The sequence below is a fragment of the Astatotilapia calliptera genome, chromosome 17 (assembly GCF_964374335.1).
Source record: "Astatotilapia calliptera chromosome 17, fAstCal68.1, whole genome shotgun sequence".
Taxonomy (NCBI): domain Eukaryota; kingdom Metazoa; phylum Chordata; class Actinopteri; order Cichliformes; family Cichlidae; genus Astatotilapia; species Astatotilapia calliptera.
This window is the reverse complement of record NC_137438.1, coordinates 23,676,313-23,699,656: the sequence shown is the minus strand read 5'-3', so window position 1 is coordinate 23,699,656 and position 23,344 is coordinate 23,676,313. Positions and strand designations below refer to the sequence as shown.

At 42.0% G+C, this 23,344-nt stretch overlaps 1 protein-coding gene across 1 annotated transcript in view; it reads left to right on the top strand.

The window, feature by feature from the left end:
• ntn4 (netrin 4) overlaps window positions 1-22,857 on the top strand; it is a 31,187-nt gene extending 8,330 nt beyond the window's left edge. Inside the window, exons 3-10 of the mRNA XM_026147475.2 lie at window positions 1,782-2,060; window positions 9,981-10,107; window positions 10,331-10,516; window positions 18,303-18,516; window positions 18,873-18,964; window positions 19,580-19,648; window positions 21,477-21,650; window positions 21,726-22,857. Coding sequence (XP_026003260.2) covers window positions 1,782-2,060; window positions 9,981-10,107; window positions 10,331-10,516; window positions 18,303-18,516; window positions 18,873-18,964; window positions 19,580-19,648; window positions 21,477-21,650; window positions 21,726-21,865 — 1,281 coding nt within the window. The 3' untranslated portion in view covers window positions 21,866-22,857. The remainder of the gene's footprint in view (window positions 1-1,781; window positions 2,061-9,980; window positions 10,108-10,330; window positions 10,517-18,302; window positions 18,517-18,872; window positions 18,965-19,579; window positions 19,649-21,476; window positions 21,651-21,725) is intronic.
• The last annotated feature ends 487 nt before the right edge of the window (window positions 22,858-23,344 follow it).

The following is a 23,344-nucleotide window of genomic DNA, read 5'->3' as shown; positions in this document are numbered from 1 at the left end:
ACAGCTAACTTAACAGTAATAAGATGTCAGAGCTGTGTTCAGAGCTTGAGGTTGCAAATTTGAGTCGACTAGTGGCACGTGGTATTCCACTCAATAAAGGATGATATGAAAGGGTTCTTGAACACAAACCTTTTTGTCTTGCTAGGATGTATCCTCAACACAAACCTGAGGAGACTGTGGCTTCATCTCTGTGTGTATCATGGATTAAGATAAACATGGGTGTCATCAGCATATCTATAAATGTCAATATTTGTTTCCCAGGGCAGCAGTAGTAAAAGCTCCAGGCGATGCTGATTTGTGTTGTCAGCGTATGTTTATGTGCATGTCGATGTGGGTGCATGTGTGTGCTGGTGTTGCCGTGGTGTCGCTAGGGTGTCGCAGGCTTTTGTCCAGCTCTGAGTTATGTGGAGCTGCATCTCCATCCCCGCCTTTGTCTGACCCTGCTCTCCGTGCTCTCCCGCGGACCAGCGCCCCTCATCCTATTTGTCGTGTTCTCTTAATTGCGGACCACAATGCTGTGACCTCGTGACCTTTTCCAACAACAGGGAAATTAATAGTGCTCCTCCCATCACACTCTCCGCCAGTCATCCAGCCAATCAGCAAGCAGCAGGGTTGTTTTTCTTGAACCAAAGAAAAACAATCAGCTGCACACAAACACACACCACTCACACAATGATATCAGTGACAGCTCGGCACACTGCAAACTCACATGCTGCTTTCATAGTGAGAGTCGGGGCCAACAGCAACTTTTTCATCTCGACGACAGCAGCGGCGATGGTTGCCAGTGGCAGCAGTAGCCATGGAGATGGCAGCCCATAAAGGGATCTTCAATTTGAAGGATGTCCATGGACGAGAGAGTGTAAAAGGGGGGGTGCAGTGCACAGAACCCACATTACCAAGTGAGGACATGAGCAATAATGGCCGGGTGGAAGGTCAAAGTTTGGTACATGAATGAAACCAAAACAAACCACTTTAATGTAACAGATGTGGTGCCATAAGTGATATCAATTTATCCACTTCTGTAACTAAATACACCTGAAGAACCAAAGAGGCTTGAAAATCACATTTATATACACTCGTCATGGGCATACATTTTCATGGGAATTATGAGCTTTGAGTGATGTCTTTGAACTGAAAACAACAATTAGGTGCACAAATAATACAAATATACACATACTCCCTCACGAGTATCTTTTTTTTTTTAAATGCCCCTTAGCAAGTTGCAAGTATGTTTGGAGGAGTAAAGGTGAGGCTTTCAAACCAAGAACACTATAGCAACTGTAAAGTATGGTGGTGGCATTATGCTCTGGGGCTATCATCACTGATATTCATGTCCTGTATATACACCTAATGAGACCCGCAGAGCAGAGCATGCATGACTTTAAGGAAGGAGACAAAGTTGCACCTCACAATCAATCAAACCCTGAAAATCTACAAACGCCTGTAAAATGTATTTTAAAATCTGTTCTAATGTGTTTGTGGTGGTTAATAAAATAGGAAGAGTATACCTTTGAAGCTGTAAAATAAGTTGGAAGACATTTTCCATGAAAGACGTCCCAGGCAATGAGTAGCACATTTATCCAGTTAGATGTAGCATGAAAAAGGTAAACCCGTGTCAATCATTGCTGTAATTTCAACGATGCATGTCTTACAAAATGACTTTTTAGTTCTATTAGATCACAGTGATGTGGGTAAATAGAGGAATTTCCATTTTTTGGTGTTTTGCTCATTTAATTTTTGTTTTCTTTTTGTTTCCTTGATTGTCTCTTTCTAAATGTCAGGTGATCTACCGAACCCTTCCGAAGTGGGAGTCCGTGGATCCTTACGGGCTGAAGGGCCAGCAGCAGCTGAAGGTGACCAACATCCGGATCAGACTGCTGAAGCATCAGAAGTGTCCCTGCCAGGCCAAAGACCTCACCTCCGCACACGAACCCCTCCCCACCCGACACTTCGCCATCTACGACCTGATAGTGAAGGGGAGCTGCTTCTGTAACGGCCACGCCGATCAGTGTGTCCCCATGCCGGGATACCAGCCCATCAGAGACCGGACCAACCATGTGGTAAGAGGAGAGAAGTTAATGTTCTCGAACTCCGGTTACTGCCTGTTTTTTGGTTGTTTTTAAATCTTTATCAATTCCAGTGCTAATCACACCACTATTCACCTTCTCTTTTTTTTCACACACGTACATCTTTTTTTCTGTTGCTAGTCTCACTTGTTTTGATTCTTCTGACCACGTAGCCACACGCCATGTGCTCGTTTTTTCACTCGCTCTCGAGAAATCAAGCTTTGTTTCCCTTCATGTTGGCAGTCGTGTTAAGAAAACAGACTAAAGGAGTGGTCACGTTCATTCCCTCCTGCTTCCTCTGCTCTTGACTCCGGCTGCCGCTCTCTGCGTGATAACAAACGCAGGAGATGGAGATGTCGGTTCAACCTGCGGTTTAATGGTGGTGTTGATGCGAGCGAGTGTGTCGATGAAGGTGTGAACTGACAATGTTTTTGCTGGAGATCAACCTTAAGCATTTCAAAGCCAAGTTCCTATCACGGCGATCTCCACAAACAAACACAGCCGGACGACTTTGAAGCCGAGCGCCTGCTCTGCTGCAATCAGCCATGCCTGACAGGAAAGTGAGAGTTTCCTTTGCAGCCTGTGAGCAGAGGCCTTTACACAGATAAACAGTGGTACTACATCAAAGCTGTAGCCCGTACACGAATAAAAACTTATTTTCTTCTCACTAAATGGATCATTTTAAGAGATAAATTTTGTTCGTTTGATCTTACTGCAACAAACCACTTACACTGTATTTGCAACCCTTTGTGGTGCATCAAACCTGCCACCCCTCATCTTGAATTTCATTTAAAGGAAGTAGATGAGTTTGTAGGAAGCCAAATCTGGTGGGCAGATTCTTGGATTGACCCCAGAAACCTACGGCTTCCTTGACACGTCTCAGGACTTTAAGTAGAACTCTTCTTTAACAATCTGACACTAGCAGGGCACAACCCTCGTCTTCTTCACACTCTTTGTCTTTTTCTTCATTTTCATCTTCATTTTATTCGTTTTCATTGTCTTCTTCATCCACGTAATAATCTTCATCTTTGAAAATAGAAGTAGAGCTTCCACCTCAAGCTCTACTTCCTATTTTGTTTTTTGTTTTTCTGTTAGTGCACAACCAGAATATCAGAAAAAGTGAGCATCATCCCTGATCTGATGCTCACTTTTTAGGGTTTAGACTGTAACCTTTGTAAACTTGGTCTCTGGATTCTAGCCAAGCTCTCATTGGCAGTGACGTGAAAGTTAGGCCAGTCTGATACAGAAGGTTTCCTCTTTGTAGTAGTTTGAGATCCACAGTCGTCACAGGTGCGCACATGCAGGTGTTTGGGGACTGATCTAAAGATATTAGCAGTGCTAGAAGAGGTCCAAAGGTGCAAAAGGATAAAACTTTTTAAAGAAAATCTGACAAACTAAACCATTCTTTACTTTACATGGTTCCATCTATCCCTTTTCTATCTATTTATCCGGGTGTGGGCTCCAACCACCACCTCCAACTCTCCAGGGGGGTCGTGGTGGCATTCCTAAACCACCTGGGAGGCAAAATCTCTCCACTGTGTCCTAATAATTGAACAATCCTAGCCAGATGCTGGAACCACCTCAGCTGGCTTTTTTTACGTGGATCAAAAAACTCCCTCCTGAATGACTGAGCTCCTCACCTGATAAGGTGAGCCCAAGCCTTCAGATGAGCCTCACTTCCACCACTTTTATCCAAAATCTAATTCTTTCTGTCACTGCCCACAACATGTGGTCAAAGGTGATAGCAGTAACATAGATTGACTGGTAAATCCACAGCTCCGCTTTAAGTTCTCTCCCATTCCACTCTTTCCATCCTGTTAAAGAAGACCCCAAGAAACAGCTGCTCCCCAGTGAAGTGGGCACTGCTGCGTCCACGTATTATCCTTTTAATTAATCAGTCAAGCGGAGCATGAAATGATAAAGTTATATCCCCTTGAGACATGCAGCTGAAAAAACCCAGAGTGCTAATTTTTTAAACTGATATGAAACAGCGAACGTGTTCGGTATTCCGTGTGATAAATGAATGAGGTCGTTCGAGTGTGTTTTTATTGCTGATACGAGCATTTTTGCCATGAATCTGGTGATAAACAATTTATTGGCCACAGCTCTTTCAATCTTTTAATCTGACTGTTTGCATGCCAAGAAATTCCAAGTAGCTCCGCTGAGTATTTTCATCAGGATTTCCTCCATCAGTGGGATGAAAAATCGTCTGAATAAGACTGTAAAAGGACAGGGCAGAAAAACCCTCCTCTGCATGCTAAGATAATTACAATAAATCATTCGAATGTAGAATGGTGGAGAATACTACTTTTTTCTTTTTTCTTTTTTTTTTACAGCAAGTATTATTCTAGCTGCACGTGAGCGTTACAGTTCGAAGTGTAAATCTGCCTTAACGGTCCTCACAAAATTACCTCAGGTCATTGGAGCGTGATTGCGCTGTGTGCCATGCGGGAACGTTCGGTAAACACACAGGTGAGGTTATATAAACGCATTTTTGTCCCGCCTATCAGCAGTTTGTTTTATGTCTCCGTTTCGAACCAGAGCTGCTGTTTCTGACAAAACCCAAACAAGCAGTGCTGCACAGGACAGGAGATGAGGGCAGAGATTAGTGATCGCTCTGAGAAAGCTTTGTGTGTGCGTGCGTGTGTGCGTGTGTGTGTTGTTATACATTTTTGGGGTTCTTCATACTGTAAACATGTGCAAACTTCTAAATTTGCCATTCTGTGTGCTAAGCAAACAATGCAGTATTCACTTCTCTATCCAAATGTGTACTTTTATCACACATGGTGTGTGTGTGTGTGTGTGTGTGTGTGTGTGTGCGTGCGTGCGTGTGTGTGGTGTGCACGTTTTCTCAGGCATGCAGTGTTTTGTCTGCTCTAAGTGTGCCTGTTTGGCGTAATCAGCAGAGAAAGTGGCTCTGATAGTCACTGAGAGACTGAAGGGTTGCTCTGTTTGTTGGTTTTGTCCTCCCGTCCACCCACAGGAGGCTTTGTAGTTCTGCGTGATTAGCCACAAAGCTAACACAAGCACATTTAATGGCATCCCGTGCCTGCAACTGAACTGTCAGGGGGAAATCAGTTCTGTCAGGGGGAAATCAGTTCTGTCAGGGATCGCTCTGTTCTGAGTGTGACCCTGAGCTCTGGGATGAGTTTTCACTTCCAGAGTAGCTGCTGACCATTAAGCATGCAAGTGAATGAGAAAAAGCTGTCATCAAATAAAGAGCAGGGCCTGTTTCACACATCCTGTTTAGTCCATTTGAATCAAGCTCTGGTTCATTTCACCGCCTCTTGATGGGGTTTGTTTTTTGCCGACCTGAACACAGTGCGAACTTTGGTGGGGACCAAAAACAACCGCACCTTTTAAAAAGGAGTTCTAAGTTTGGCTGCAGATGATCTCCAGAACAGTTCATTTATGGTGGGAACGTGATTCAAATCATAATCCAACCCAGACTGATGCACTCAGGTTCTTAGTGATGCATTTTGGTTCACTTTGAGTTTTCTGTTTGTGAAAGGAACCAAACCACAAGTTTGCAAACTCATCATCTGACTCAGACCGAAATAAACAAGATAAAAGTGTGGAACCACTTCAGAAACATGAGAGGGTGGAAGAATAATTTTAATCTGAGTCATCTTTTAAGTTAATAACTTGAAATTTTTTTTAAAGATAAGCTGTATCCCGAGAGGGACAAAATGCAGGTGACAGGAACTGAAGTTAAAAACATGGATAAAACAGATAAGACAGTTTATTTATGGACCCACAGGAGCAGAGCTGCTCAAACGCACGGAAGCAACATTCCACCACTTTTTTTTTTTTCACAAGAAAGATTATAAAATATATAGCTATATATTAGGAGTGCAACGATACACAAAATTCACGGTTCGGTTCGATACTTTGGTGTCACGGTTCGATATTTTTTCGATACAAAAAATGTTCATGCCTTTTTTAATTTGTCATTTATTAAAATTATAAATATATATTTTAACTCAAACGTACAGTTTTTAAATGTAATGTTGCTGAAACAACAAAGTAATAAAATAAAATAAATCTATCTGATCGAGAAATCACTCATCTTTGGAAAAGAGTTTATTACAGAGAAATGGCTCTTTCCAAAAATAAAAGCTATACTATACGCTTCTTCTGGGCTATATTCTCAGCAGCATATTAAACATATCAGGTCCCCATAAGGAGAATCATGTGCTAACGGCTGTCTAAATGACTCTGGTGAAGTTTGTAGCATGCATGCTTGTTGTTTTTGTCTGCTTCCACTTGTCTTTGCACTAGGATGATGTCGGCGTAAATGTGCAGTCGTATTCGTTGTGTTCCCACTAGTGCTGTCAGCGTTAATCTCGTTAAAATGACTTTAATGCCATAATGCCGCAAATCTCCATTAACGAGTTAACAGGATCACCCAGTGGGTGGGGCTGGACGGCGTCAACACGTTAACAAGCTAACTGCGCTAATGCACTAGTTCCCACCAATTGAGCATTGCGTGGCACATCCAACATACTGTTTTACTTTTGTCCATGATGCGCTTACCATCAGGGTCATACGTCACCAAGATAGTTCCTAACGCCAGATCTGAATGAGGGTGGGGGAGGTTCAATTTCGGGTAGCGTTGAGGTAGTTGCCATGTTGCAACAAGCTTAGCTTCTGTCTTGCTAGCTTGCGCTGCGCTCAATGGCTCTGCACTCGACAGTGCAGCCTAGGCGGAGCAGTCGAACGCAGATCCACTGAGCGCTCAACACAGACAGCATTGTCAGAAGAAAAGTTGATAAAATAAATTAAAAATGTTGTATTGTTCGATACATATGCGTACCGAACCGAAAGCACTGTATCGAACGGTTCAATATCGATACGAGTATTGTTGCACCCCTAATTATATAGCTTATGTTGTTGAAATTTTCTGTCATTTTAACGTTATTTTATGCACACAAAATAAGTGGCCAAAGATATCAATCTATGAGATCTATGCCGGCACAAAACCCTGTTTTGGTGTTAAAAAAAAACTGCTAGGAGTGCAAAGTAAAACGCAGGCCAGATTTTGATTTTGACTTTGTTAACTACTAGAAGACTGGAGGATATATTAGTTATATTAAGGGTAATAAAATCTCACTTTCCACATGTTTTGTTGTTGTTGTTCTGTGGGTTTTTTTTTTTTTTCCCTTTTGTATGGATATTTTTGTTGTTAAAAAAAAAAAAGTTTGTGTAGTAACAAATTGTTGAAGTTGATGGTACTGTACAGTGATTCCTAAATGTTAATGAAAAAAAATAAAAAATAAAATAAATAATGGCCAGGCTTTTAGTGAGCCATGGGAACATGAAAAAAAGGAGTGCAAAGTTCTCCAGGTGATTTAATAACAGTTAATTTCAGTAATTACCTACCGAGAGCAGCTCAGAGACGAGTGCAACCAGTGAGGCTGTGAAGGAGTGAATGATGTCCCGACAACAATAATACACAGTGGAATCATTTAAATTAAACGGCCCCTCATCTGTATGAATCCTGCTTTCACCTGAGCTGTCAGATACACCTGTAACTGACGGCAACTGTGAGGAAAAACAGGAGGATTCAAAATTAGCCAGAGAAAATGTGAGAGACGACGAGGGAGAAAGCGAGAGGACAACTATCAAACTGGAAAGAGTGAAAACAGAGAAGACGTGTCAAGGAAGGAGAAGCTGAAAGCAGGGTGTAAGAGCTGATGGAGACGACGACTGTATAGGTCCTTAAATTCAGTCTGATGTTCGATCACTTTGCTCGGTTATAGCTTATAATGTAAACTTGCCATTTTTGTTTAAGTAATAAACAAAAATGTTTATTGCCCCTACTTAAACAAATAGTACTACAGAGGTCACACTCACTTTAACTAATGAGCAATGCTCCAGTCCATCCGACTGTTTTCATTTCTCTCACTTAAATCTTTGCCTCGTTTGTCTTTCACACTAACTCCAATGGGCCTTATACAAGAGGGGTATCACTCATTGCAGCATTTATCCGGTTTCTTTTGTTCCAATGTCCATCAGCGTTACAGATGTGCACAAATATATGGCATTAACAGTGAGATTACATAATAACTATTTGGTTAAAAGTTCAACATTCATATTTTTTTAATTTCCTCTTCTGAGAGGACCCAGAGACACTGCTCAATGCTGGCTCAGGATTAAGCTATAAATGAAGCCAAAATGTTCTGTAACTTTGTACATGTGCAGTAGAAGAAGGGAGAAAAAAGCCTTTTAAACCTTTTATTTATGCATTTTTATGTATTCTCATGAACGTCACAAACCACACAGTGACAATCCTGCAAAGGCACTGTCCTTTCCTGGAGCCTCAGCGCTCCTCAGCTAATTGCTGATTGGAGTCAGCTGCCAAGCGCTCTACCTCAGGCCTCATTAACACAAGCCAGAGACCAGCTGGTGACCTCCGGTCCCTGGGGAAGGATGTGTATTCCTGACCGGTTGGCGAGCGGTTGCTGGCAGCTACACTCACCATTTACTGTCTGGGTGACTCACTGCTCCATTACCAAAAGGCTCCGGTGAGAGAGAAGATGACGACTTCCTGTCTCTGGGCCTGTGAGACTGCAGCCTAAGGTTTTAAGTATAATCTGAGTCAACAGTCCTAAGGTGCAAGACATGCCCACCAGTCCAGTGTCACATCAGGCCCTGGTAGAGCTGTAATAGGCCTTTATTTGTTATGTTACATTTAACACGAGAAAACCTCAGCTATGTAAAACCTGAACTCAGAAAAGGCATTTTATAAAGTGGTAATAGTTAATGAGCCTGTAATGCTTTCATCTGTCTCAAAGCTTTTGTGGAGCTGTTATGGAGATAAATCAAGCACACCTACAGCTGTGGTATTTACTTATAACTGCCGTGCAAATACTAAAATATTTGTACTTCTTTGGGAACTTTTGGGAACCGGTAATGGTCTTTGTGTAAAAGTACATAAATGCACAGACAGGCCAGCCCCCCTTGTCCACAGTCTTGATGAGTTTGCATCATTGGGTGTGTGTTAACTATGGCATATCGCCGTATGGTAAACATGTGGGTTGAAATACCAGCCGTGTGGACTTAAGCCAGAGTTTTTTCCTGGCTTTTTCTGCTTCTCCTCTTTCCCCTCCTTTCTTTGCACACTTTATATTAATCACTACTCTTTGCTGAACGTGTAATCATGTCTCCTGATTACCCGGACCTCTCATTTGTGCAATTTCTCCTCCTATTAGTGTGATTAAAACCGGTGTGTGAAACCAGTCATGTGTGTGCGTGTTCACCTCGACATTGCGGGGCTGATCTGGGGTCAGTTCAGGCAGAGGGCATGCTGCATGTGGCCGTGCTCCTATAGGATTTTTGAACCGGGGACAAGGTATGACGCATCACGACACCGTGGGAAATGAGTGCAAAGAATCTGTGTGCGTTTGCAATTATTTTGCACGCCTGTGTGCACGTTGATTATTGCGAGTGTACCCCTGCAGTTGCTGTGTAATTGTGTCCTACATTGCAGTTGCACGGTGTAACACAAACAAATAAAGAGCTTCCTCAGATGCTTTGCCCCCCCCCCCCCCCCCCCATTCAATCATTATCCAGCATGCATGGCATTCCAGCTCACAGGAATGACAAGGAGATTGTTATTGTGCTCTCAGCGCTGCATACTTGCACTCGTACACACATACTCATAAACACACACACACGCAGGCTTTTCAGAGCTGAGGCCCATTCCCGTTTCTAGCCATGAAGCCAAACAATAAATCTCCATTCACTGATTTTGGACCAAGAGAATAGGAGCGATTAAAAAAGGAAGAAAGTGGTTAAGAGAGAGTGAAGAAGCTTGTCCTTTCCATCACACTGACCTCTTTGTTCCTGCTATTTGTCCATCTTTACCTCCGTCTATCATGCTGCTTGTTGCTAATGAGCTCTCTCTCACAGGTCCATGGGAAGTGTGTGTGCAGACACAACACTGCAGGTGATCACTGCGAGCGCTGCGCTCCTCTGTACAACGACAGACCGTGGCAGCCTGCCGATGGACTGACGGGAGCGCCGCATGAATGTCGGAGTGAGTCAAACAAAATTGTTCACACCTTTTTCCACCACAGGACTCTTGTATTAAAACTTAGCCTGTAAATCTTAAATCTAGGAAAGGTTATTGAAAACCTTCATACTTTACTAAAATATCAGAACGAACAGCCTCCAAATGCTCTCTGAAACATTTGTACATATAGCCAGTTGCCAGTCTGATATTTTCATTCTTGATGACTATCTTCTTCTTCTCACACCAGAGTGCAAGTGTAACGGACACGCTCAGAACTGCCGCTTTGATTGGACAGCGTGGCGAGAGTCTGGCCAGCGAAGCGGAGGCATCTGCGATTGTCTGCACAACACTGAAGGGCGACAGTGTGAGAAATGCAAGCCAGGCTTTTACAGAGATCCCAACCGACCGCACGCCGCCCCCGACTCCTGCAAACGTAAGCTGCACACACATTTTACTAAACTATAGTGGGAGGCAGACTTTTAGGAGCACAGTTGGTGGCATCAACTTTATTAGAGATCGTCAAATGTTTCAGATGTAAATTTAAAATGAACAAGCCCACAAAATGAACTGTATGTGCCCCATGAATTAATCTATGTTAGACACCCTTGATGTAAGTCTATATACCCTCATTGGTAACACTTTGCTGGTGCCAAGTTGGACCCTTTGTCCTTCAGAGCTGTCTTAGATCTTCATGTCACAGATCCACCAAGGTGCTGGAAACATTTCTCAGAGCTTTCATAGAGGTCAGAAGTTCATATTAACGTGAAAATCATGGCAAATTCTGACCCTTCAATCTGAATCTTGTAGCAGAAACAGAGTCTTGTCAGAGCGGGTGTGAATTTTAGCCTCAGTTTCCTGTTCTTAGTTAATGGGAGCGGACCTGGTGTGATCTTCTGCTGCAGTAGTCCATCTAACGTTTCATCCATACCTTGGATGAAACGAGTAATCAAGTTGCTTCTACTGAAGTATTTTTTTAAATGTGAAAGAGCAGCTAAAAGCTCAGCCGTGTTCTTGACTGTCCATTTACTTTCTACAGTATATTTTATAAAACTGCTATCTATTTGGAATGATAATAGGAATTTCACTGGCACACGACATTCAATATGGAGTCACAGCATTAGACCAGTGGTGACAAATGCACCATACTGGCACAGCCCTTTGATTTTTCTCAGGAATGCAGAGGACGGAGATCACAAGCCAGAACATGCTGCATAACACTCAGTCCTCACGGGCACCTGGCTCTGTGTGTGTGTGTGTGTGTGTGTGTGTGTGTGTGTGTGTGTGTGTGTGTGTGTGTGTGTGTGTCTCAGAGGCAGCAGATGCCCCATTCTCCATCCAGTTACTCCATAGTTAATCATCAGATGGAGGCATACTTGTGTCTTGACTCAAAGTTCATCATAAAACTCCTGCTTGTCCATCTCGGTTTGTTCTGCCATTTTTAAGATGTGACTCAGAGCTTGATTGTTAGCTGTGAATGTGTGACGGTCCTTTCTCCGTCACTGTGTGTGTATGTGTGTGTGTGTGTGTGTGGGGGGGGGGGGGGGGGGGGGGTTGTGAAGAGGTGAGTGTTAAGTAAACATGAGATAGTCATCCATAAACACAGACCGGTGGCTACAGTCTCCCTCTGATTATCTGTCAGATTTGTGAACTCATCCCCACAGGTATGCTGGAAATGAACGCCAAGGAAAGTGTGTGTGTGTGTGTGTGTGTGTGTGTGTGTGTGTATCAAGTAGCAGCAGACCGTTCAAAAACACAGAGGGAAGAACATGTTGGCTATCAGCCCAATTTGCCGTCTTTCAGGGTTTGATTTCATCGTGCAAATCAAATCAAATCACTTTTATTGTCACATCACATGTGCAGGTACATTGGTACAGCACATGTGAGTGAAATTCTTGCATTATATAATTCAAGAGATTCATTTCAAGATAAATACAAGCAGACATTTATAAGAACCTGTAAAATACTCAGCAGCAAATCTGTGTCTGGGCATGAATAAATCATGTCTGAAAAACAAGAAAAAGTGTCTGCAGCTCTGCTCTACAAAAGACAGACTGTATATGAATGGCCACCAGAGGGGTGGGGAGTATTTTGGTCATACGAATCCAAAATGATCCAATTTCTTACCTGATTTATGACCTCATTAACACATCAGTTTAGTTTATAATATAATTCAGTAGTTTCCAGTCATTTTTACTACACAGCCTTATGCGTTTTGGAAATTATGATCCTATTCAGAGTAAAATAAATGATAATCGACAGTAAGAGAGAAACCTTGTGACAGAAGGGTTATTACTGTATGAGTGTGCAGAGTCCTAGGTTCTTCAGGAGGATCCACTCTTTGCTTATCCAAACTAAGATAGCTGAGGCAAAATGCCAAACTCAACACTTCAAAGCAGAAAAAATAGAATGAAAATTAACAATGAAGTTTAAAAAAATAACTTCTTTGTAGTTAGAGAGTTGTAGTTAGAGTCGCTGTTAGTTAACGTAACAGCATTACTCTAGAACATAGGTGTCAAACTCTGGCCCGCGGGCCAAATTTGGCCTGTAGCCTAATTACATTTGGCCCGCGAAGCCATACAAAATTACTATTAGAGCTGGCCTGCTGGTATTATACAGTTCATGTACTGCTAATACTACAATTCCCAGAATGCTCTGTTGGTGTTTTGGCTGCAAATACAATTTTTATTTAAGAAATGAATTCCACTGATGTGTTATTTAATTGGAATTTCGATTTTGCATGTGTGCAATATTAAGTTATATATACGTTTATATAAGTTTTATATATTGTTTAGTATTAAGCTTTGCTTGTTCCATGCTCAGTTTTTCAGCAAAACTTGTTTGAGTCCATAAGAAAAGATTCCTTGTTATATTTGGAGGAAGATTTTTTTTCAATGAATATTAATGTTAGCCTGCGACTTTGATCCAGTTTTGAATTTTGGCCCACTGTGTATTTGAGTTTGACACCCCTGCTCTAGAAGAAAGTCCTGCCATGAAACTAGCAGCCAGCAGGGGGGGACTCCTCTGGTTGCAAGAAAGGTCAAAAGCAACCCTTCAGCTCCCTGAATCTTTGACCTTAGTAAACACAGTTAAAATTAACTTTAAACTAGGGCTACAGATGATTAATTCATCAGGATTTATAGTCATGTATTAAACACATATTCCTAATTGGAGACAAACAGGAGGATAAAACGGGGTGTGCTTCTCCATCACCTTATGGTTGATACATTGTTACTGTATGAGTGTGCAGTGTTCTGGGTTTCAGATCTACTTGTCATGTCTGGTTTCAGTACACTAAAATAGCAATGGTGGAAACACATCTGAAAGCTTCACTTGTGTATGAATTCACTAACCAGTGGGCGATGTCACAGTGGCTTTGTCTGTTTTTTATAGACACTGATTGGCCAGTTTGTTACGTACAACTTCCTGCTACCAAGTTGAACCCTTTTTGCCTTGTGAACTGCCTTAACTCTTTGTGGCGCAGATTCAACAAGTTGCTGAAAACATTCCTCAGAGATTTTGGTCCATGTTGACATCCATGATGCAAATCACCTGTTCCACTACATCCTAAATGAGCGCTATTGGACTGCGATCTGGTGACTGTGGAGGCCGTATGAGTACAGTGAACTCATTGTCCTGTGTTATCCTGCTGGAAGCAGCCATCAGAAGATGGGAACACTGTGGTCATAAAGAGATGGACATGGTCAGCGACAATGCTCAGGCGGTGTTTAAACAAACACCATTATATCATCATATATTTCATTATATGACCATTGTCCAGTTTTAGTAAGGACTGGCAGCTGGTGTGGTCTTCTGCTGATGTAGCTCATCAGCTCTAAGGGCTGAGATGCTCTTCTGCATCCCTTGCTTGTAGCAGGTGGCTATTTGAGTTACTGTTGCCCAAGAGATGGATGTTTGGGGAAATTCCAGTAGACAAGCAGTTTCTGAAATATGGAGACCATGCCACCTGTGATGTTCCATAACTTTTTAAGCTTGTCATGTCCTGCAGCATGTGTACCAAGTCTCTTGCTGTTCTGTCTGGCAGTTCAGGAACAGTGAGTAGTTGATAAATTGCATACTGTATGGACTTATACAACCTCATTTATTGTCCTTCCAGATTTTCTGACGTTTTCTCATATCTCTGCATCTCTGATAAGGTCACAGAAACAGATGCATGCCTTCTTTACAGCAGGTGTGATTTCAGTCATTAGGTTCGGTGCTTTACACCCAAAAACTCACCTCTGGGATAATAACTAATGAAGGCTGACTGATTAGAAAAAAGGAGCAACAACATGCTTGGAGAACCCCTAAAATGAAGGTTCAGGTTGTGTAATCCCACTGCAGCAGCTCGCTGACAATGGAGGAATTTCCCTCCGTTGTGAGGAACATTTTTTTCATTCCAGCCTCTGAGGGGCCCGCGAAAGAAAACACTCTTGTCAAGCTTCACGCAAGCTGGTACACACCAAAGCCGTTTATCAGGAGGGAGAGTTACAGTGTGTGTTTGTGTGTGTGGGGATTTATGTCTGTAGTGGGTTTTCTCGTGGTTGTTCGGGCAGGTGTCGTATCATGTCTCAGCACACACTCATAAAGTCTTCATTGTCAGAGCTCTTGCAGCTGACAGGTTTCTTAGACGCACATATTTGCTTACAGGAGTTGTTGCATTGTGAATCCTTCAAGTGGTCATAAATTTTCACACAAATATGAAAATTCACACGCTTGCCAAACACACCGTCACACGTGTCTTGGTTTTAAATGGCACTGAGGTGGCGCTGTGATCTCTATTAATTATTTACCTGTGCAGGATGCTTCCTAAGAGAGTGCTGATATGGCCTTTTTTACATGCCCACATCTATAAAGGATATAAATGTGATATCTTTATGATTTTATTGGTACTGTATTGCTAGGTCTTCTGATGGAGTTCAATCTTATCTTTGTGTGGGTGAGTTGTCTGATAAACTGTTTGGTTTGACAGTTGACATCGTTCTCTTGGGTCAAAGGCACAGTTTGGGTCATGTAACTCCCGTCGCCTGTTATTGTATTTACAGCGGTGTGGAAAAAGTGTTTGCCCACTTCCTCATTTCTATTTTTTAGCATTCAAGTCCCACTTAAATGTTTCAGATCGTCAAACAAATTTAAATATTAGACAAAGATAACACAAGTAAACACAAAATGCATTTTCAAATGAAGGTTTTTATTATTAAGGGTAGGGGGAACCTACATGGCCCTGTGCGAAAAAGTGATTGCCTCCTAAACCAAATAACTGGTTGGTCCACCTATTAGCAGCAACAACAGCAAACAAGCATTTGCAGTAACTGGCAATGAGTATTTTACAGCGCCGTGGAGAAATTTTTGCCCACTCATCTTTTGCAGAATTGTTGTAATTCAGCCACATTGGAAGGTTTTCAAGCATGAGCTGCCTTTTTAAGAGCATGCCACAGGATCTCAGTCGGATTCAGGATTCGGAACTCTGACATTAACTGAGCTATGTGAAGACTGTGGTTCCTTAGTGTTTTTCTGGGGTCTTTTATGACTTCCTGGAGGAGTCATCACTGTACTTTTGGAGTACTTCTGGTTGGCCGGTCACTCCTGGGACGCTTCACCACTGTTTCATGTTTTTTGTATTTGTGTATAACGGCTCTCACCATGGTTCCTTGGAGGCCTAAACCTTTAGAAATGGCTTTGTAACGCTTTCCAGACTGATAGATGTCTGTGACTTTGTTTGTCAGGTGTTTCTTTAGATCGTGGCATGATGTGTTCCTTTTTATAAAACTATTTAGATAAAACTAGATTTCTTGTGACTAATCTTAACTGGCATTAGCTTACCTCCCAACATGGATCAGTTAATGGGAGCAGCTAACTGAAAAGAACTGTGTGCTGGGACATGGCTTACGTTATAGATATTGATTATCTTTATTGTTTCTGCCAAGTAAGTTATGTGACTGTTGTGGTTTGTTTTTGTTTGAGTGTTTGCTAGGAGCTTAAAAAAATCATTTGTGGAGCTCCTGGAGGCTCAGTTACATTTAGTGGTAGGATAAAGAATTAAATTATTCAGGAGGGGCTAGGAATACAGCTACTCCACATCGAAAGGAGGCAGCTGACTAGGATTCCTTCTGGGTGGCTCCTGAGTGAGATGGTCTTGGTATTTCCTCACGAGAGGAGGCCCCAAACCAGACCCAGGACAAACTTAGGAGATTACATCTTCCAAACCTTCCTCTCCCCAGGTCTTAGGCTGGCTAAGACCTGGGGAGAGGAAGGTTTGGGTTTCTCTGCTTAGGCTGCTGCCCCTGAGACCAAATTCAGTCTTTTTATCTCAAACTTTAACTAGCATAGAGTTTGTTTTTGTTTGTTTGTTTGTTGTTGTTGTTTTTTGCATTTTTAGGCTTTTTAACCTTCTGATAGCACAGAAAGCCGAGAGAGAGAGAGTAGCAGCAAAAGGGCAACTTTAGATTCAAACCCAAGACTCTGCAATAGCAAAGCATATGTGTTGCCTCCTTAACCCACATGAGCTATACCAGCACTCAGTTTTTGCAGTTTAATCATAAAAACTCAGTGGTGCTTCTGTTTATCTACAAACTTCAAGCATTCGTGTGCATTTCACTGCTGAGGTGGGGAAAACGCCTATATAAACTGATAAGCTTTAAAAACTTTTCATGTTGACTGTTGTATTTCTATTTCGGAACAATTTATCAAATAAAGTCCGTGAAGCGCTCTGATAACAGTTTGAAGGCAAACATGCTTTAAGGTCAGGAATGAACTCTAATCTTTGTTTCTAAAAGCATGCCATCTCATTTGTTTATAGTCGTCGATGTGAATTTAACACATTCAGTTCGGTTTGAGAAAACTGCCTGATTCAGACCTCTGGCTTAAAGTTGTTGTTTTTTCTTTTTTCTCCACCATGATTTATTTGAAAAAGGAGCTTGAGGGAGCTTCTGGGTGTACAGTAAGTAGTCATTTACTGGCAGTCAGGCTTCAAGCATCATTAAACACAAGACAAATGACTCCAAACAACACCCCTTCTTTGTTTCTCTCTGCGGTTTATTTATGGGGGAGGCCTGACAACTCCGGGTCCCAGCAGACAGCAGTTTTCTCAGATGTCCAATGGAAACATGGGTGGGTGTGTAATAAGGTGTGTTCGTTGTTTTTGGAGGTTGTTGGAAAAACACCCTATCGGTACACAATTAGAGGGCTGAGAGTTTTACTGTATGTATTTGTTCATCTATCCATGTGAGGAGGATTAATTTGAGTTCTAGACCTTAAAAGCATATTGATCGACTTTGGGAAAAAGCTTAGGATCACAAATAAAGAAGTATAAACATCTGTCTTCATGTGATTAAAAAAACAGAGACGCCTTTGTGTTTTAAGTGGCTGCCACAAAAGCAGACAATAGAGCAATTGATGAAATACTTAAGTGCAGGTGATAAATAGCAATTTGCTAATCAGCAGACTGTCAGACCTTTGGACTCACTGCTCACTGCTTTTCTTTAGTCTTTTGTGTAGTATTTCTGAACAGGTATTTCATTAGGTACACCTTGTTGGTACCAGATTTTTGGGGGGCCTTTTTCAGCTTTATTTGATAGACACCGTGAAAACAGGACAGGAAAGCAGGGGCAGAGAGAGGGGGGAAGACATGCCGCAAAGGGCAGCGGGTCGACTCAAACCCAGGCCGGCCACCGTATGGCATGTGTTCACCTGCTCAACACACTGAGCTAAACCAGCACCCCGTTGGTACCAGATTTGACACTCTTTTTGCCTTAAGAATTGCCTCAATTCTTCATAGCATTGATTCAATAAGATTCTGCAAACAAAAGTGGCACTTAATGTGGTTTTCTGCTGCTGTAGCTCATTTGCTTCAAGGTTTGAGATGCTCTTCTGCATCTTTTGGCTCTAATAAGTGATCATTTGAGTCCTATCATGTCAAAGCGCTCTGGCCATTCTCCAACAAAAGATATTTACCCCAGAGAATCACTAATGATTGATATTTTTCTTTTTTCTAACCATTTTCTATAAACCCTAGTTATGGTTGTGTGGGGAAATCAGTTTCTGAATTATTCAGATCAACAACATACCACGCACATAAGAATTTATGACTATGAATTCAGTAATGAACTGACAACATGTCCAGTATGTACCTCGCCTCTCAGATAGTGCAAGGATGATGTTTTAGTATCATCTACAATTAAAAACCTTCCAATCTAATTTAATTTCACCTTTTTCTTCCCCAGCATGTACTTGTCACCCCATGGGCTCAATGCCCTTCCACTTGGCAGACGGCTCGCTCTGTGACCCCGCAAACGGGAACTGCATCTGCAAACCAGGCGTCGGTGGAGCCCACTGCGACAGGTGCATGGTGGGATACTGGGGCTTTCACGAATACGGATGCCGTCCATGTGAATGTGCAGGAGACTGTGATCCGTTTACTGGAGACTGCATGTTTGGGTGAGTAAGAACTTTTATCTCCTGATAACAAAACTGTAGCGCCTAAAAACAGAAGCACTGAACTTTTTTTAGTCATGACCTTGTGTCCTTATATTATCAAATATCTGCCCAGTTTTTGTACAGCAAGTACAAAGGCAGGGTCGAGACTGAGAATATGTTAGTATGGTATCATCACTCGGCAGTATGTCTGCTCTGTTAAAATAGTCAAACGTGTTTTTCATGTAATTGTACGTAGCCTTAAATATAAATAGAATTTTTTTTCTGCTTAAAGAGATGTTGACTTTAAGGACTTTAAGTGTATTTCGATGCTATAATTCCTGTTTTATGATAACATGTATGCCGATGTTGTGTTGCAGCTCTGATCTGGAGTTGTACCACCTGGACAGAAACGCCAGTGAGTCAGTCAGAATCTTCAGAACGGACGAACTCTTCTCTGCTCTTCACTTAGGTACAATACAGAGAGTGTGTGTGTGCGTGCGTCCATGTGTGTGTGGTTTATCCTCCTTCACGGTCCACTGACCAAGTGTTAATGTTTAAGTAATGAAAGTCTGGCTACGCTCTCAGAAAGACATTGAACAAAGATGTGTGTGAGTGTGTGCTTGTTTTACTCATGTTGTGGGGACATTAGGGACAAAAGGCAAGTCCTCGTAATTTAAATCATTACATTGCTGTATGAAGACATGCTTGAAAGTTGAGGTATGCAGATTCCAGGATGGAAACATGACTGTGTGTGTGTGTGTGTGTGTGTGTGTGTGTGTGTGTGTGTGTGTGTGTGTGTGTGTGTGTGTGTGTGTGTGTGTGTGTGTGTGTGTGTGTGTGTGCAAGGACAGTTTCCAAGTGGAGGTCTCTTCTCGCAGACCCTCAGTACCACCACACTGTAACTCCAGCTTTTATTGGCACATTCCTCACTGGACGCCACACACTGTACTTATTATTAGTCTTAGGACATCACATACAGTATCTGAGGCAACACGCGCGCACACACACATACACACACACATAGAGAAAAAGTTATTTATTTATGCTACAAATATGAAACTGTTCTTGCATGTCCCCCCTGCAGAGAAGTGTGAGTGCCAAGAGCAAAGTCTGACCAACAGCAAACTCTTTTGCACCATGAATTATGCATACGGTAAGCATTCAAACATCTCCAAACATGCACTGTAACTCATGTAAGCCTGGCTTTACCTGATTAGTTTAATGCATTTAAATGTAAATCATCTATTTCACTGTATTTATGTCTAACATTGTTATACTCATGCTCATTGATTCAGTCTGTCTTTGTATTTTAATTATACGTACTTTATTTATCCCACAAGTTGGTAAATGAATATGTTACAGCAAACAAAACATTAAACAGAACCTGTAATAAAATGGTTCATTAAAAAATTACAAAAACAAAATAAAAGTCAAGATTTTTTTGGTTTGTTTTTGAAGATTTATTTTGGGGGTTTTTTGCCTGTAGCTTGCATTGAGGACGTTAGCTAAAAGCAGTAATTAGCAAAAAGTGGAACGCACATCATAAATGGCAAACTTTTGCCTTCAAACTAAATGTTACCGCTGAAACCAAAACCTTTCAAAAGGTGCAGCTTTTGTTTTGATGACGAATCTTTTCCATTTTTAGTCTGCTGTTCGCTTCTCAGAGTTTCACTACTGCTTAGAGGGGTAGGCAACTCCAGGCCTCGAGTGCCAATGTCCTGCAGGTTTTAGATGTGTCCTTGATTCAACACACCTTACTCAAATGGCTAAATTACCTCCTCAACATGTCTTGAAGTTCTCCAGAGGCCTGATAATGAACTAATCTTTTGATTCAGGTCTGTGGACCCAGGGTGATATCTAAAACCTGCAGGGCACTGGCACTCGAGGCCTGGACTTGCCCAACCATGGCTTCGAGATTAGTTGGCAAGTGTTTGCAGACAATTTGGCATCTTTCATGCAAACTTCAGGCAACCACCCTGTACCCTGTTAACTCTTCTTTACAAATATAAAGACAGCATACAAGAAAAATAATTAACACAAGCAAGAACCTGATGTTTACCTTTAGTTGCTCAGCTGATATTTGTCTGCTCATGTTCACTACCTAATGCAGGTCAAATCATTCACAGCATTTGCATTCTGTTTAATGGGCAGCAGGGGGCGACTCCTCTGATTCCAAAAAGCCTTAACCCTCGCTCCGTGACCTCTAAAAACACTTTCCAGTTGAGTTTATGATCTCAGTTTCTAGTTTAAGGTCACACTGAATAAAACCTGAAGTTAATTTTATAAATTATGGTCATTATTAAAGTCACAAAGGAGGAAAAGCCTAAGTTGGCTAACAAGTTGTTAGTCGTGCTCACCTTCATGAATGTCTGAAGAAAGCATCACAATTCACTTTCTTTACTTTAAAAAGTCCCAGCATTCAGAGGAATGATTAATTCTGCTCCAGCCCCTTTGGGGGGGGGGGGGAGGAAGAAAACCTGATCTGAGTTTCAAACTGATCAGATTAAAACTTTGTTTGAAGTTCATCCAGTAACCAAACTTTCCACGACAGCCTCCTTCCATGGATCACGTTGTTTTGTCGCATTTTAATGCAGAAAGAAGTTGTTCTGGTGCATAGGTGTCAAACTCTGGCCCGCGGGCCAAATTTGGCCCGCAGCCTAATTACATTTGGCCCGCGAAGCCATACCAAATTATTGTTAGAGCTGGCCTACTGGTATTATACAGCTAATATATATATTGTTTAGTATTAAGCTTTGCTTGTTCCATATTCAGTTTTTCAGCAAAACTTGTTTGAGTCCATAAGAAAAGATTCATTCTTAAATCTGGAGGAAGATTTTTTTTCCAATAAATATTAATGTTAGCCCGCGACCTTGTTCCAGTTTTGAATTTTGGCCCACTGTGAATTTGAGTTTGACACCACTGTTCTGGTGTAACAACACTCCAGCTCTGAAGGTCTTGTTGCATTTCTCCCTGACTTCCAGTGCTGAAGGTGAGAGTGCTAGCAGCTCACGATAAGGGCTCCCATGCTGAGGTGGAGGTCAAAGTTCAGAAGGTACTCAGTCAGAATACCAAAATGAAGATACAGCGCGGTCGCGTCACCCTTTACCCCGAGTCCTGGACCGCACGGGGCTGCACCTGCCCTATCCTCAATCCAGGCAAGAATCGCACATCCAACTTTGTTCATTGGTAACATCCAAAATGTGCTTAACCCCTCTGACCTCTCCTCACAGGCGTGGAGTACCTGGTGGCTGGCCACTTGGATCGTAAGCAGGGCCGCTTCCTGGTCAACATGAAGAGCTTTGTCAAGCCTTGGAAAGCAAGTTTGGGCCGCAAAGTTCTCACTTTACTCAAGAAAGACTGCAATTGGTAGATGGGTAATTTAGAAAAACAGCACCGGAGGGACAGCTAACGTGACGGATGTTGGTTTCCCATCTTCTAGGTGTGGATTATTGGGTGGCACAGGTCTGAGAGCAGGTTTTTAAGGGACTGGGACTAAGATTGAGGCCCTACCTGTTTCCACTGCCGAGAGCTCAAAGCTAGTGGCAGACTGCACAAGCTAAAAGCACACAGGACGCAATTTCATTAAGACACGTCCATCTCGCATCTGTCTCTAATTCTTGCATTCTCATATAGGAGTCAAGAAAATGTTTTCTTTGCTGTCGCTGCTGCAGCTCAAGAATTTCAGCAGCATGTCCGAGAACTGAGCGACACTTTCTCCTCCTCTGCAGCACTTTATCCTCAGAAGGACAGAAGGAGGGAATATGGACACACAAGCAGAGGAGCATTAAAAATACAAACTCGCACACACGTAAAACCTTCCTTTTTTTGTTTTTTGTTTTTTACAGTGGACACACTCACAGAGGCAGCAAGTGTGTGTGTGCTGCAGACACAATGTGCGAAGTGTGACGCTGAACAAGCCATACAAGCCACTACAGGTGGTTAAATCTTAGCCAGTCCAGGTGTGCCTGTGTTGAAATCAGAGCGACTGGATTTCACCCCAATCGTGAATGTATTTGTCTGTGTGTGTGTGAGAGTGTGTGTGAGAGAGAGAGAGGAAGAGAAAGAGAGAATGTGGTTGAATGCAGCAGTACATATATATATATATATATATTATGAGCACAGTCCAGATTGAGTCCAGCTCTTAAGCTTTTCTATAGTTTTCAACCGTTCCAATGTTTATAATGCAGAACGCTGTACATTAATTTTGCTCATATTTACACTCAGAAATCAGAAAACTTGTTATTCCTTCCTTTTTGTGCTCATGTACAGTATTATTTTGTATATATCTATATAAATATTATGCCATATCTTTCTCCAGTTGTTTTTTTTTTTTTCATGGTAATATTAAAGGATAACTTCAAATTTCGTCTTGTTTTTGTCACTTAGCCATCGTTTATCAGCACTGATAAGCCTTCTGATAAACTGCAGCGCCTTCAGAAAGCCTACAGAGGCAAGAAACACACGATTGGGGCCAAACGAGCAACACCTGCGCTTACCAGTACAGTTTGCAAAGTGATGCAATTAAAATTGAGGCCCCTCGTGAGAAATAATTTTCCACTGTTTTGCTATTTGAAGATAAAACTGACCCTGAATGTGATCCTGTTTGAAAGTCTGGCACAAGCAACTAATAAACACGGGAAGTAAAATCTGTCTATAAAATCAAGCAGCTGTAGTTCAGACAGGTCATGAAGTCAAGCTCAGCTGCAAAACCTGGCACTTCATCTGATCTCGTATGCCAGCCCGCATCACCTCATACCTATCTTCACATCCAACTGGCAAATCTTAAGATTCAGTGTCTTGGCAGCATCCCAAAAATAGGCTGCCGAGGTTATTAGAAAGAAAGCTCTTT